The 14,556-nt window shown below is 39.0% G+C and overlaps 1 protein-coding gene across 1 annotated transcript; it reads right to left on the reverse strand.

Annotated features, from left to right (window-relative positions):
- Positions 1-1,667: 1,667 nt before the first annotated feature.
- CTCFL (CCCTC-binding factor like) lies at positions 1,668-13,184 on the reverse strand. Its single transcript, XM_064730311.1, is given in 11 exon segments — positions 1,668-2,051; positions 3,164-3,284; positions 3,993-4,000; positions 4,137-4,286; positions 5,528-5,648; positions 7,295-7,428; positions 8,111-8,125; positions 8,128-8,157; positions 8,160-8,280; positions 9,919-10,116; positions 13,087-13,184. Coding segments are annotated over 11 exon segments (1,056 nt in total). The 5' UTR covers positions 13,117-13,184; the 3' UTR covers positions 1,668-1,923.
- Positions 13,185-14,556: the final 1,372 nt, after the last annotated feature.

Here is a 14,556-nt window from a genome sequence, read left to right on the forward strand (position 1 = left end):
ACACAGAGCAATCAATATGAGACTTTATGAACACTGAAGTAACAGATCTGCAATGGAGGGACAGAATCAATAAGGAACCTAAATGAATTCAAGCCCTCTGACTTTTCAGGGTTTGCTCAAAACTGAAGGAGGTTTCTGTTATCACAGTGGTAATTCCTGTTCGTGTGTTTGACTGAGATGATTGATGAAGATCTTGGTGAGGCCTTTGGTGCGGTCTCTATAAATGGGATTATTTATTTAAGGCTGCAATTATCTCCTGCTAATCCCAACATCCTCTCTTGTCTGCTCACTGAGCACAGAGACACTGGGGACCCTGCATGGCCCAAAGCTCCTGGCCCTGCTCTGGTCACAGAACAGCTGCTGAATTAAACAAGTTACCCTAGAACAGGCATGTACATGTCACCAAGAGCAGGATAAAGGTGCTATGTTAATAAACTAACTGGCAAAAACTTAAAGATTCATTGTTTCATTTTTCGAAGTAAAAAAAGTTAAAAGTTGTAGTTGCTGTGAGCCTGCAGCTCACCTGGGATGCACAGCACAGGAATTCTGTCCCTGCCCACACCAGCAGAACCTGCAACCACAGCCTGCCCAACCTGCAAACCCAAACCACTTCAAACTGGTCAAATTCCACACCATAATGAAGTTAAACACAGATGTTAATCTTGAAGTTGGCATCCCAATTAAATTCAGTTGTTACATGACTTAATATTATTAATATTTGTTAGTTATGCTGGCACTTACTTATAATGAAATGTAACAGAAGAATAGCAGCATTAAAGATGAATATTTAAAAAGTATTTAAGATTTCATGAGGCTTCCAAGTATTAATTATAAATGACAAAAAACCCAGGGTGAACAGAGCATAAATGGCAATTTTGATCATTGTAGTGAATCAGAAAAATTAATAGTACTTACTGTAATGACTTTAGTAATCATTAAGAGTTAAACCCAGTAGTTCTTATAACCTAAGGAAAGTTAGAGAATTGTATTTGACAGTTAAATTATTTTCTGATTTTTAAGTGTACTATAAACATGAACTTTCCTAAGTAACACAGTTGTGCTTTATTGAAGATCTAATTAATTGGGTGTGGTGTGGATCTGGAGCTAAATGGAGGATCACAAACTTACATAGGAACACTTGCAAGGCTGGTTAAAGAGAACAGATCCCACCTGCATCCAAAAAAGAATCAGCTTAAGGTCACACAAGGTTTCACATTCCCAGAATGTGGATTCTTCCACACTTCTCTGCCACCCTGCTCCTGCTTCATTTTTGCCATGCAGTTCTGTTTCCCCAGCTAAGTGAGCTGAGAAAAACTCAGACAAAAGATTAGTTTCTAATTACCAGCAGTATGAGGCATAAAAAATGGTGCTTTTCCACTAAATTGTGTCATGCATTCTATTGCATCATGAATTCGATTAGAAACTAAAGTGTTTGCAGAAAGGAGATTTAGTAAATGTACCTTGTACTAAAAAATCATTGCCTTTCATGTGCTTACCTCAGCAAAGTATAAGCAGTGAAATTCAGGCAGCTCTCAGTGATACTGAGGGATAAACTTGCCTCAGATCAGTCTGCACTTCTGTGAGTAAAGCTGGCAAAAAACCAATGAAAGGGGAAACAACCAATCTATTCTTTAATAAACAACTCTGAAATTAGCTGATTTTTGCCATTCTGTTATTACCTGTATGTAATAAACCAGGTGAAAGTTGCCTCTAATTTTCATAATTTGCAATGGTATTTAGGTCACACAGTAGAAACTGCAGCCAGAAGAAACATGAGCACATGAGAAGGGCTTCAACAGCTTCCAACCAGCATCTTTTCCACCTTTCTAACTGGAGGTAGTGCCACACTTTGAGTTACAACTACTGAGAACAAGGAAGACCAGTCTGTTTGTGCATTGTTTGTCCATCATGCTGAGGATCCATTTACTGAGCTGCTTCTGCTCTGTGTTCCCTTGGAGTTGCTGTTTCTGTCCCATCTGAAACAGGAACAATCTCACTGGCACAATGTTCATTTTTCACAGTAGAGTCATCTGGGAATAATTTCAGGGCAACTTTGAAAAAAAAAATTAAATATTGGGATGATTAATCAGAAAGACAAGTAAATATTTCAATAAATTTAACAAGTATGCAATTTAATTTAGTGGAGAAAATGCTGCCAATATGTAACTAAAGCACATCTTTTATCTTGCACTTTACTTGGGGAATGAATTTATCTTCTGTTGAATATTACATTACAAGCCATGTTACTGAGTTTGGTATTCTCATCAGAGGAAAACTAAGCATTTTTTAACTGGAAATTTAATTATCATAGGCGTGCTTTTTCTTTTTTAAGTATTAGCAACAGCAAATCACTGACAGCCCCAGTCTCACAAGTCATCATCTGCAAAGCCACACTGAGGATCCCACAGGCCCCTTCAAGTTGTGCAAGTGGACAGTGATATGTTTAAATACTTGCAAATGTCAGTTTTGGGGAAAAACCTTCTGGAACAGCACAGAAATTTCTAGGTTTTGTGTGAGTCAATTAATGAACTGAATATTTGCATGAACAACATCTGAAGACACATTATCACAGCCCTAGAAAATCAAGCTTTCAGATGAAGGTATTTACAAGATATCAAAAAGAAATTGTTTGCATGTAGGAAAACATTAATAAGCAGCAAAATCTAATTACTGCAAAAACATAAACACTGCAGCTGTAACACTTCTCTCTAACCATACCATTACAGCCTCACCAGTGAAAACAGAAGTGTCAATGCTAATGTAAACTCAGCTGCTGATATATATTCATTAGATTCAGAAAAGCTCCAACATTTTTTCTTCTTACCACATCAAATTTTCTCTCAGTGCAGATACAATCTGATACAAAGGGTGAGATTTAGGGACACCCAGGCCTAAGGTGCATCTCCATTCTTGTCTCTTACTCCACAAAGATCATCTGAAAGCATTGCTGAAAAGGGAGGTTAGGGGCAGGGATGGTACCTGTGCAGAGACCCCACTCACACAACAAGAGTTTCTGACACACAATAAAGCCTATTCTCAAGTATTCTTCCATTATTAGCTCCACTGTGAAACAGCAATTAAGCAGCAGGGAAGATTCAATGCCTTAGCCTTTTAGTCTTGATTCTAATTTACATGATTAAATCCTAACTTAGTCACTGATTACCTTCTGCCTTAGCACGCTTCGGGTTCTCATGGATTTTATTTTTGCCTTTCCTTCCTTTTCTGGGTGTAGCAGTTTTTGCCCTCACCAATCCACGATTTTCAGCATGCTTACATATATTACTCTGTTAGCATAATGAAGAACAAATATATCAATCAAATCTTAATCTATGTAAGCAATTTAACAGACACAAAGCAAATATAGTTCTGACAGACAAATTCTGGAACGCTAAGTGGAAGACTGACTTAGTTAACAACTTCCATAAAACTCCTGAAGATTTTCCAGAATATATTAAAATTCTGCTTTAAAAGAACATTGCCATTTGGTGGGTATAAAATAAAATTTATCATTTTCTGCTTCCTGGAGAAGCAATAAAGTTTCACATGTAAAATCTGTATGTGGAAAAAGGGTCACATTTACTTTAAAGTGTGCACAGTTAAGCCAAAATGAGAATATGTTCTCATTGCATATGGTTTTGAAGTGAATAATAATTTCTTACTTTCCTTGCTGAATATGTTCTAGCTATCCTAAAAGTACTCTTCAAAATAAATTTTTCAGTTCTGACTGAATTTAGTCAGAATTCAGTCACATTTCAGGCTCAAATGCTACATTTTCAGGTACTTCTGGAAACTTAAAATCATATATAGGTTTTTTTCTTACTGGTCAGCTCTATTTTCACCAACACTTCTTCTGAAAAACCAGAGGTCACAGTGCCACAGGCATCAAGCAAATCATAAAACAGAAAAAGCTAAATATTTGCTACTTTGCATTTTAAACAAATTAAAACATCAACCACAAGATGTCACCACATCTCCTTGCAGGAGAAATTTACCTGTAAACCTACAAATACATTTTACTCAAAATATTGTGATAATTGAAGTCAGCTATAAGACATTTGGTGAAATTTTGTGAAAATTAGAGATTTCACCTCTACTTAGCTCTATATTATGCTGTTAGTGTTTTCCTTTAGACTCACCCAAATCACTTTTTCGAGAAAGGAAAGCACTACAATGGGGACATTGGTGTTTTGGCCCATTTTCTCCATGTTTCTGTAACACATGGATTTTCATGGTGCCTCTCTGAGTGAATCTGGCCTGGCAAACATAACACTCATAGCATTTTTTATTAAAAAGAAATTAAAATAGGATATGCTTAGAAACTCTACTTATTTAATATAAATTCAAATTCCCACAGAATTCAACATCCATGTTCTAACAGCAACAGTCTCCAGATCAACCAAAAGTTAATATTAGTTGACAGTGCACAAAAGGCCAAACAAGTCTCCAGAAGTTTACATAACTGATTGCAACACAAAATCTTGGCTTTCTGAGTCCACAAGTCAAACTGCTGAAGCATAAAGCCTTTCATATAATTCTAAACTAGGAATAAGGAAATATTTTAAATTGTCATCTATTCTTCCTTGAATACTTCATGTACAAAAATGCAGAATTATCTTCAAATATGCAAGGAGAGAAAGTAAACAGCAGTAAAACATCATGGTAAGAGTGACACACCATCAGCCATTGATAATGGCGAGGAGGGAAATTCGGAAATTATTTTCTTGCCTTTCCTCCCCAAAAAGCTTCATCAGGTGTGAGTACCATTAAAAATTACATCAACACTGGCAACTGGCACAGCTTTGAACCAGCTCCAGACTGGTTCTGTGGAAAAGTCCCTGCCAGGAGTGGGTAACACTCTTGAACTCTTCCAGTTGGACTCTTGTGGTTGATTCTCATAAAAAAATAATTCACTTTAATTGCACCAAACTGTCTCAAGATATGAACCAATGCATGACAAGCGCAGATATTTGGAAAATTTGATTCAAACCACGCTGTCACACTCTGATTCAACCTAAAACATTAATCAGAGCACAAATTGCATATCATAATTGAGCCAAGTTAAACCCTGAAGTACAGGATTGATACCCACTGCCCCTGAGATGACTTGCATGTTACAGAGCTATGACAAGAACACACTGCTTTCAATCTTAAAGCAATTTAATTCTTTGTTGACCAAATTGGTTGCTGGCAATCTGGGGTCACAACAATATGTTCTGAACAGAGAGTTAAAAATCTCTCATAGATACCTCTCCAAATAAAATCAACTAATTGAGAAATAAAAGAGACAACTTGACCCACAGAAAATGAAATATTTCATGAAATATTTCTCTAATATAAAAGAAGTTTAGGAGGAACAGCAAGACTAACTACTGGGATTCCAACTGCCAAATCCAGAACACTGAAAGAGAACATGTTTTTACTCCAAATCGCAAGTTTAAAAAGGGCTAATTGTGAGGCTGAAATAAAATTGCTCTATGAATATTAAGGAGCTGAGGCCCTGGGCTTGATCCCTAGCCCAGAATCCCACCTGTGTGAGTTAACACGTGCCTCTCCAGCTTGCAGGCATCTTTGCTGGCATGGCTGCACAGGTGGCAGGGGAAGGGCCGCTCTCCCGTGTGCGAGCGAACGCAGCGCCTCATCTTGCTGGCCTCAGACAGAAAGGAGAGATTTCCTAAAGCAACATCTACATTAGAGATGCATTTAATTAAAATATAAGCTGTTTTACATGCTGCACCTACTGCAATTTAAAACATTGTATTAAACCCAGAATTAGCACTCTCACATTTGTGTTTTTCCCTGCACAATCAGCCTGTTGTGGCTTTAGGACACTTCTGCACTCTTTCCCCATATTATCTTACTTTCCTATTTAGGGTCCACATTAGCAAAATGGGAAATTTTATAATAAAAACAAACAAAGATAAAATTTTAAAAAGAGGATACCTACTACTGTCAGGCTACTTGGATATACCAAACATGAAATTCTTTGAAAACACTCAGGAAAATAAATGAAAGACCAAACTCATTATCCAGAGTCTATTCACCTTCAAGTCCCAATGAAGCACTTTAGTTACAAAGTTTAATTCAATTCTACTTTTTTATGCTGTTTTTCTGATATGTTCTACATAAATATTGTAGGTATGTGATTAGGAGTTATCAACTGTTCAGTTCCTCCATTTATGAACACAATTAATGAATTCACTGCTAGATTTCTTCAAATCTACACTACTATTCACTTAAATAAAATTAAACATGACTGCCAACCTTTGATACACAAAAGTCAAATAATCTGCATGGCAGTGCTGGAGAGCTCTTTCAGCTTTCTTCATTCAGGTAAATCTTACAAGAATGTGAGTTCTGTAACAGCAATGAATGCTGAATAGCTCCTTGCTGAAACAAGGAAAGAATAGGGTAATTTAGTATCAGCTGTCAGGCTTTTTAAAGATGCAAGCTATCAAAAATCTAATTATTAAGATAAGGTGCATGGAATAAAGTTCAGGATTGCTTACAGTTGGACACAGCACAAATTCAGATATTGAACATCCACTAAACTGTGACAGTGATTCAATCACAGGTGCATTTCTAAAAGCCTGTGCACCCAATTCAATTGCAATTTCCAAGTGCACTCTTAAGCAGACTCTAAGGTATTTTATTCTAGATGGAGAAAATTCTAGAACTGGAAAAAACCCATACATCATCAAATATATAAACAGAATACATGAACTTCCTTTTAGACATTAGCTAGTACTGTCCTACAGTACATGGAACGTAGTGGAAATGAGGACCAAAAATGCTTTTGTAGGACCAAAATCACACAAACACATTGTCTAGCACCAATTTTAGAATAAAAAAAGAGAAAAAGCTCTTATAATGCAAATAGCTAAAAAACCCCTAAATAATTGTATGAGTATTATTTTGGAGCAACACATTTGCAAATACTAGCTGGACAAATAAGGCTTCCAGGAACTCAAGTTACTTGTTCCTTTTTTTTCAGGATGACGGGGATGAAAAGATGTGCACACAAATGAAATGTAATGCAATGTTATGAAATGTAATGTAATGAAATGAAATGTAATGAAATAAATGCATGGCACCACACAGCTGTAACCATCAGCCACCTTGCAATAACTCTGCAGCACCATTACAGATAAACACAATCCATCAGCGTGTCCAGGGCCATCAGCAGAGCCTGGACTTCTCATGGTTAAAAATCTGGGCAAAAATTGTATGTACATTAAAATTCTAGCATGTGAAAACCTTCACACCCTCCCAAAAGATTCAGTAAGGCTGTACTCACTTCCACACTGGAGTATTCACATATTGTGCACTTGAAAGGCTTCTCCAAAGTGTGCTTGTACCTCCTGTGTCGTGCAAGTTCCCCTCGGGTCACAAAGGCTGTGTCAAACTCACTGCATTTATGGGGTTTGTTCCCTGCAACAATGCATGTGAGACTTTTATTCAACACCACAGCAATTTGATTTGTCTGCCTTACATCAACATGCAAAATTTTTTAATAAAACCATATCTGATATTCTGATTTTTTACATACTATAAAACATAGAATGATTTGGATTGGAAGGCACCTTAAAGCTCATTTTGTTCTACTCTCTGCCATGGGCAGGGACACCTTCCACTGTCCCAAGTTGCTCCAAGCCCTGGTCAACCTGGCCTTGGGCACTTCCAGGGATGGGGCAGTCACAGCTTCTCTGGGCAGCCTGTGCCAGTACCTCCCCACCTTCCCAGCAGAGAATTTCTTCCGTATATATGTACACAGTAAGTTTATTATAAATACAATTTATCACTTTGCTTCATATGTTTATATAGCTAAATGAAAACATCACAGAAAATTCTATTCTGCATGTAGGAATGAAACACAGCTGAAATCACTGTTCAGCTGACAAGAATTGTTATAATGGCATTAACAAAATAAACAAATACACACACACAGAGTTCCTAACTACAGACCATGTCTTCTCAGTGCGGAACGCCACAGAAAATCAGAGGAATTTCTGAGCATAAAATGATCACAGAACACAGCTCCAAGGCAGAGCCACTTGCCTGCTCATCAGTTTTGAAGGCAGTATGTAACACAGCATTTTCAGGCCCTGGGTACCTGTGTGTGTGTTACATGGCTGTGCAGCAGGGCTGCTGTACGGAAGCCTTGGGGCAGAGGTGACACGCGTGATGTTTCTCATCCGAATGGGTTTTCAGATGACGCCCAAGACTCCACAACTTCACTGAGGTGAACGTGCAGAAAAAAACAGTTGAAACTTTTATTTTCTCCTGTTGGAACAAAGACACATTTACGCTGTACATGCCACAAAATAATGACTTTACTTTTTTAAAAAATGGTACTAATTTCTAAAGAGTCCCTCTAGTCTGGATAAAACTACTTCAAACTTCTATATCAAAGGATTCATCAAGACTTAAGTGATTTGCCCCCAAAATTGTGTTAATTGCTGGTGATACAGTTTAGAATCTAATCCCAGGAAACCTAACTCCTACCCTTGCCCTCACCACCAAGACAGGATGAGATTTCCTCTCTAAGTACCATCTTTAAGACTTACAGCCTGTGCAACAAACTTCTTGATAACAACTGTGTAATTAGCACTAATTAAATTTATGCAAAGATTTGGAAATGGCAGGTTAAGCTATTCCCAGCTCTCTGGTGCTCCTGAATCTGTAAAGTGCATATAAAAAAATCATGATGTGAAAGCGTCTTTAAAATTACTGGTTGAATTTGAGGGGGAAAAGTCAGTTCTGTGGAGAAGTCATAGATTAAAGTTCGAGGCACAAGAGTAATGAATTTCTTTTGAGAGTAACAAGTTAAGATTAAATGTGCAACACTTTTAGTTATGAAGAAGATCTGAAACTGTGAAATGGCAAATACGTCATATTTGAAGAGTCTTTCCAGAACAGTTGTCTCAGCTCCCAAGTGTGCTCTCTGTAATGATTTTCATGCTGAGACCAAAATGCATTTCATACATTGCTTTATACCACACAGAGATGTGCAGATAACACTTCACTTCAGTAAAAGCAAACAAAACCACTTTATTGTCATTTGTTCATTGTGGATTCATGCCCACACAAAGGAACATTGTTAGCTTTGTTAAAACTGCTCAAACGTGTTTCCTATAAAGGCTGTAACTGAACCAGGGGACATCAACAATTTGTACAGTTCCACAGAGAGCCCCAGCCAAGATACCTTAACTTCCAGATACAACACACACATTTACAGACTCAACATCATTGATGTCATCCAATTTTTACAGTACACACACAGTTTCTAGGGAAACAGATGCTTATCTGTTCTTTTCTGAGTCAGTCCCTAACTTCTGTAACATACTTTAAGGTTTCTAACATCTTAAATCAGCCATTTTCTATTACTCTTATTTAGGCTTTGCTGACAGGTATTGATTGATAAGTGCCCACCACCCTCTGCTGGCAATGTGGAACCACTCTAAGCTCAACCATAAACCCTCAAACAAGCACATTTTGAAGCTGAATGAGTGGATCAAGACACTAAATAAATTACTAGGTTTATTCAAAGACACTTATACAATATTAACTTTGAAATCTCCCTGGAGGTTTCAAACACCACACACTGTTCAAAAGACCATTAATTTCTAAATGCCATCCAAAATGTCTCTCCTGAACACAAGGCAGATGACATCAGCCTGAACAAGAGCTTTGAGCACTTAGGGCTGAAGGTATTATTTCTTCTTCCAAATTTCCACAGAATTTTACTTAACCTAATCTAAACAATTACCACTGTGAATATTTAATGCAAAACTTCAACCTCAGTTCAAAATCTTACTTTACATGTCTTATTTAAAAATTAACTACAAAGATTATTAACTTTTTACCTTTTTCCTGTTGTGGAGCACCAGCCTCAAATTTTAGATTCTTGAGATTTCTTACAACTGTTTGTTCTGATGCAGTTGGATATTCCTGCTCTTTACTTTCATTGAAAGAGTCTGACAAATCATCACCCCCTTTGCAGCTCTGACTCTTTGTTTCCCCAACAGTGGAAAAAACTTCCTTTCCTTCCCCCTCTTCAGATGGTCTCAGTTGCTGGATGTTATTTTCAGAGGCAATGGCATCATTTTCTCTGTTAATCTATTAAAAAAAATGTTTTACAACTTTTTCAATTAAAGGCAAATCAACTGAGCAGTCAACAAAATGCAAGCCACCAATTTGCTCTGATTTTCAGTCTTACATGTAATGGACAAAATTTGCATTTGGCATAGAGCAGCCTAACAGGTAAGTTACAATTAAGTAAGAATAATTACTAAAATTATGTCCTGCCTCTTCAAAATTTTATATAAAATTTCAGAGCATCATTTTAAGATTGCGGCGCTGAGAACACAGAAACACGTATATTTATTTTTTAAAGAAAACATTTAGAATTTCATTTCAGCACTTTTAAAAGGAAATGAGAAGTATGCTCTGCTTTTTAAACAAATTTAGGACTTTTGCAGGCTAATTGTAATGCCTTCTCTGTCACACACCAATGAACCAGGCTGTGATACTCTTGCCCCTCTCGGTCACTGCGGGCGGGTCCCCCCAGGCTGTTGGGTCCCCCCAGGCTGTTGGGTCCCCCTGGGCTGTTGGGTCCCCCCGGGCTGTTGGGTCCCCCCGGGCTGGCCCTCGAGGGGAGGAGGCAGGGAAGGGGCTCAGCACCTGCCGTGCACCTTGGCACGGCCGCCTCTGCCATCCTCTGCCTCCCTGTGCCGCTCCCTCAGCAGCAGCTGGGGTGGGAGCCCACTCGTGGGTAGCAGCTTTGGGGAACAGCTGCTTCTCACCTGTTAATTCCCTCCAAAACACAAAGCCCCGAACCTGCAGAGGTTTCCCTCCCAATGATCCAGGTGCCCGATGCTCCTTGGTCCCCATGCATGGCAAGTGCTGTCAGAGCAGCTGCCGTTTTCTCACCCTCTGGGCTAGCAAAAATGAAGATCTCCGAGCCTTAATTGTAGGCCCTTAACCTTCTGCTCCCACTTGGCTGGAGACCGCGGGGCTGAGCTCAATTGGTTTCTCCACTTGGGGAATATCTGAAGCACTTGCCGTGTTTCTGTGGCGGAAAGCCTCCAGCCGGGAGCCCGGCGCTGGAGTGCCGCTGAAGGGCCGCCTGATGCTGCCGCCACACAAGTGCTGTACAAAATTGGCTCAAGTGGCTTTGCAGAGGCAGTGGAGCGATGTACAAGCATCGTTACGCTGTTCCTTAGGCCAGGATTGGTTATTCAGCGAGAACAAGTTGAAATACTTCTTTCTCCAAAGGCATTGTGAAAATGTCTTTGAGGTAAACTTGCACAGTTTGAGTGACTTAACATTTAATCTTGTGTACCCTTCCAGACTAGTAATTTCCAGCCATCAAACATTCTATAAAACCCACTTACTTTGAATACGCTATTATATGTCAGTGCAGACGACAGATTTGGAGCTTTACCTCTAAATATTAGCTCTGTGCATTGCAGGATACAGTGCACTGCACAGGGACTGCAGCCCAGTGTAGTCCGGATCCTGTTAAACTGAATTACCAAACACGAATCAAAGCCCCAAACCAAGTGGTGGCTTTCCTTGTCTGTGGAAGTAACCCAGTACAACTGGCATTTGTGAAAGATCTGTAGCACAAACAACAGCTCACACAACTACCCTCAGATTAGGTGGGGTTATTAGACCTCATCCTCAGAGATATCAACTGAAAATCTCATAAACACCCTTGACAACAGCCACTCCTATCCACAGTTCTGTAAAATCTTATACGGAGAAATAATACAACATGTTTACATTTAACTACTGCAGGTTAGTCATAACTATTCTACTGCTTGGAATCAACACAAATCCAAAGCCATTATTTAAGGCTGAATGTCTATTCCAGCAATTTAGTGCTGATATTTTGGTTAGACACCACATTATTCATCATCCACAAATCCACAGGCTCTCAAAACTAAAGAACAGGATGCAGAGTACACAATTTATTCACATAATTAGGCTGCCAGTAACTGTGGCCAGAGATTTTACTTCTTACACATTCCTAAATCTTTTCAAGTTGCTCTGTTACTGTGCAATTATGATAGTTGAAGGGCACTGTAGGAAAAAAGTTGTTATAATAGTACACTATCCTTTAGGTTGTTTTAATGAGGTTTTCTGCACTTCAGCAGTCATCAACTTCTAAGAGCTGTCCTGCCTTGCACTTCTGCATTATTAATACCAGCACCATCCATGCAGCTACAGTAAAGGTCTGTCATTATTTCCATTTTTAACCGGTATTTCCAAGGATTTATAGCCCAAATGCAGAATAGCCCTTCAGTTCCTTTTTTGCTGAATTTAAAGGAACCATTTGGATCAGCAATCTACAAATTCAGCCAGTTTCTGAGTAGGTTTTGACACACTGGAGGTTAACAGCTCCATAATGGCCATTATGGTGTGTTGTGTGAGCAGTCTCCAGTTACTGCTGCTGCTGCATTGTCTATCTCTAGCTGCAATCAAGCTTCTACCCACTCCTCTGGGAGTCTGGTTCCTTCTAACACATCAACAGCCTGCATGAAAAGTCTATCACGAAAGAATAGAGATGTATTTTGCATTTTAAGTCATAATTATACTTTGGGGGGTAAACGTTCAAAATGAATTATTGTTTGTTAGGAGTGTTTCATAAGGAGCAAAAGGAATTTAATGTAGGCACATTTTCTTGTGCTGAAGTAACATTACATAAAGAAACAAAATTCAGCCACAGAATTGCAGATAAATTACTGATAGGAATCTACCAGTGCATGAAAGTGAGTACATGGACAAGTAAAATCCTCAATCAGCAGAGTAAATTTCCTTGGCTGCACTAAGAAACTTTGTCCTGATCTGTGGTTTTCCACCCAAGTATAAACAGTGCAACTGATTTTTTAAAGCAAAATACTGGGTTATCTGTTCAGATTGTCAGTCTTAAATCTGAATAATGTCTTTTATAATATTTAAGATGTTTAATGTGTGTTAGGTGGAGCCGATTTTTTAAAAAGCTCCATTACCATATACATAAAGCATATTTGACCTTGAATGTAGTTCAAGGTTTGCTTCCCTTACTGTGTTTTAGAAACTCACTTTGGATGACTGCAGAGGCTGTTTATCCATCCTCCCTGGCGATGCTTTGCACCTCCATCACAGGTTCCAAACTGCAGTCCTCCGATGCCAATGGAAGGATTGCCATCAATTTAACAGGGCTTGGAATTAGGCCCAGAATAGATAACTATGTGAAGCAATGACAGTGGGATTTATTTACACATTTTTGACCTGTCCACAAACTGTAGAGTAAATCAGGAATGCTGCAGTGCACTTGAAAGAGAAAAATGAAAAACAAAGAGACCAAAGCATAGAACCCCAAAACAAATAGGTTCAAATTTAACCTCCAATGCTCATAATTGTTTCATTTATAACACTCTGCCTTGTAGCTGAAACCTCCATTCTTCTCCAGAACATGACTCCTGTTAGTCTAGGAGAAAACCCAGTCTTTGTTGTGACTTATTTTGACAGCTTTAATATCATTTTCCACCTGGCATCTGGAAAGTTTTCCATTTTCACTTTCCACCAAAGTCTCACTTTTGTTTCCCAGCGTGTGTCGCGTTCGCGCCGCACCTGTCAGCGGTGTGTGCGCCTTAGCGCCGCCAACACGCACGCCTCCCCTCTCCTCCCACCCCAGGGACAAGCACTACCTTCAGCACCTCTTTTGCAGTGAGATATTGCCCCTCTCCATAATGACAGCACCAGATAACCTCCTTCACGCCATCACCTGCTTCGGAGAAAGCGGAGATGCTTTTACAATCTTCTAATTCATCTGGCTCCTTGAAATGTTGCTCAGGTCTTGAAGCTGTCACTAAATGGTTGAAGTCTCTTTGCTGTATTTTTTGGTGCTCCTTGCTCCTTTGGTGTCCCACTTTCACAAATATGAAGCATTTCTTCAGAGACCACCAGAAACCTTAATTTAAAAAAAAAAAAAGCAAGCACATCAGCTAATGAGTGAGATTAAAAGTTATGTTCTTTTTGATGCTGTTCTAAGCAACTGAATCTTGCAGATTCAGAATTAAGTCAGTGCTTCAGTGCTGGCCTGGAATATTCTCAGGAGAAAATAAACAGTTTGATCACTTGGAAAGAAGAATATTATTAATTTTTTTATTTTTTTCCCCCAGACCTCTGGTCCAGAGATGGAAGCTACAGTTCATTTTAGCAGACATCACTTAGGATTTAGATCTGACTTGGATTTCTTGCCTGCCCCAAAGAACACAATTCTCTGCTTCCAATTGCTGCAGTCATATGAAAAACTAGTGAGACCTCAGACCCAGGAACATCAGAACATACAGTCCTACTTGTTTCCTTGCTGAATCCCCAAAGCAGAGAGAAGATGGGAGCAGAGCAAAGCAAAGCCAGATGGAAATCATGCTGGAGGGTATTGATTGACTAGTGTCTAGGCAGGCTATAAATTACCACTTCTCATGCAAAGAGGAGGGTGAGCAGAGCTGCAGAGCTGTCTCAGGGCACAGTGCTTGGACTGTGCTGTTCATGCAGGATCAGCTAAAT

This window comes from Zonotrichia leucophrys, chromosome 20, assembly GCF_028769735.1.
Source record: "Zonotrichia leucophrys gambelii isolate GWCS_2022_RI chromosome 20, RI_Zleu_2.0, whole genome shotgun sequence".
NCBI classification, from domain to species: Eukaryota; Metazoa; Chordata; class Aves; order Passeriformes; family Passerellidae; genus Zonotrichia; species Zonotrichia leucophrys.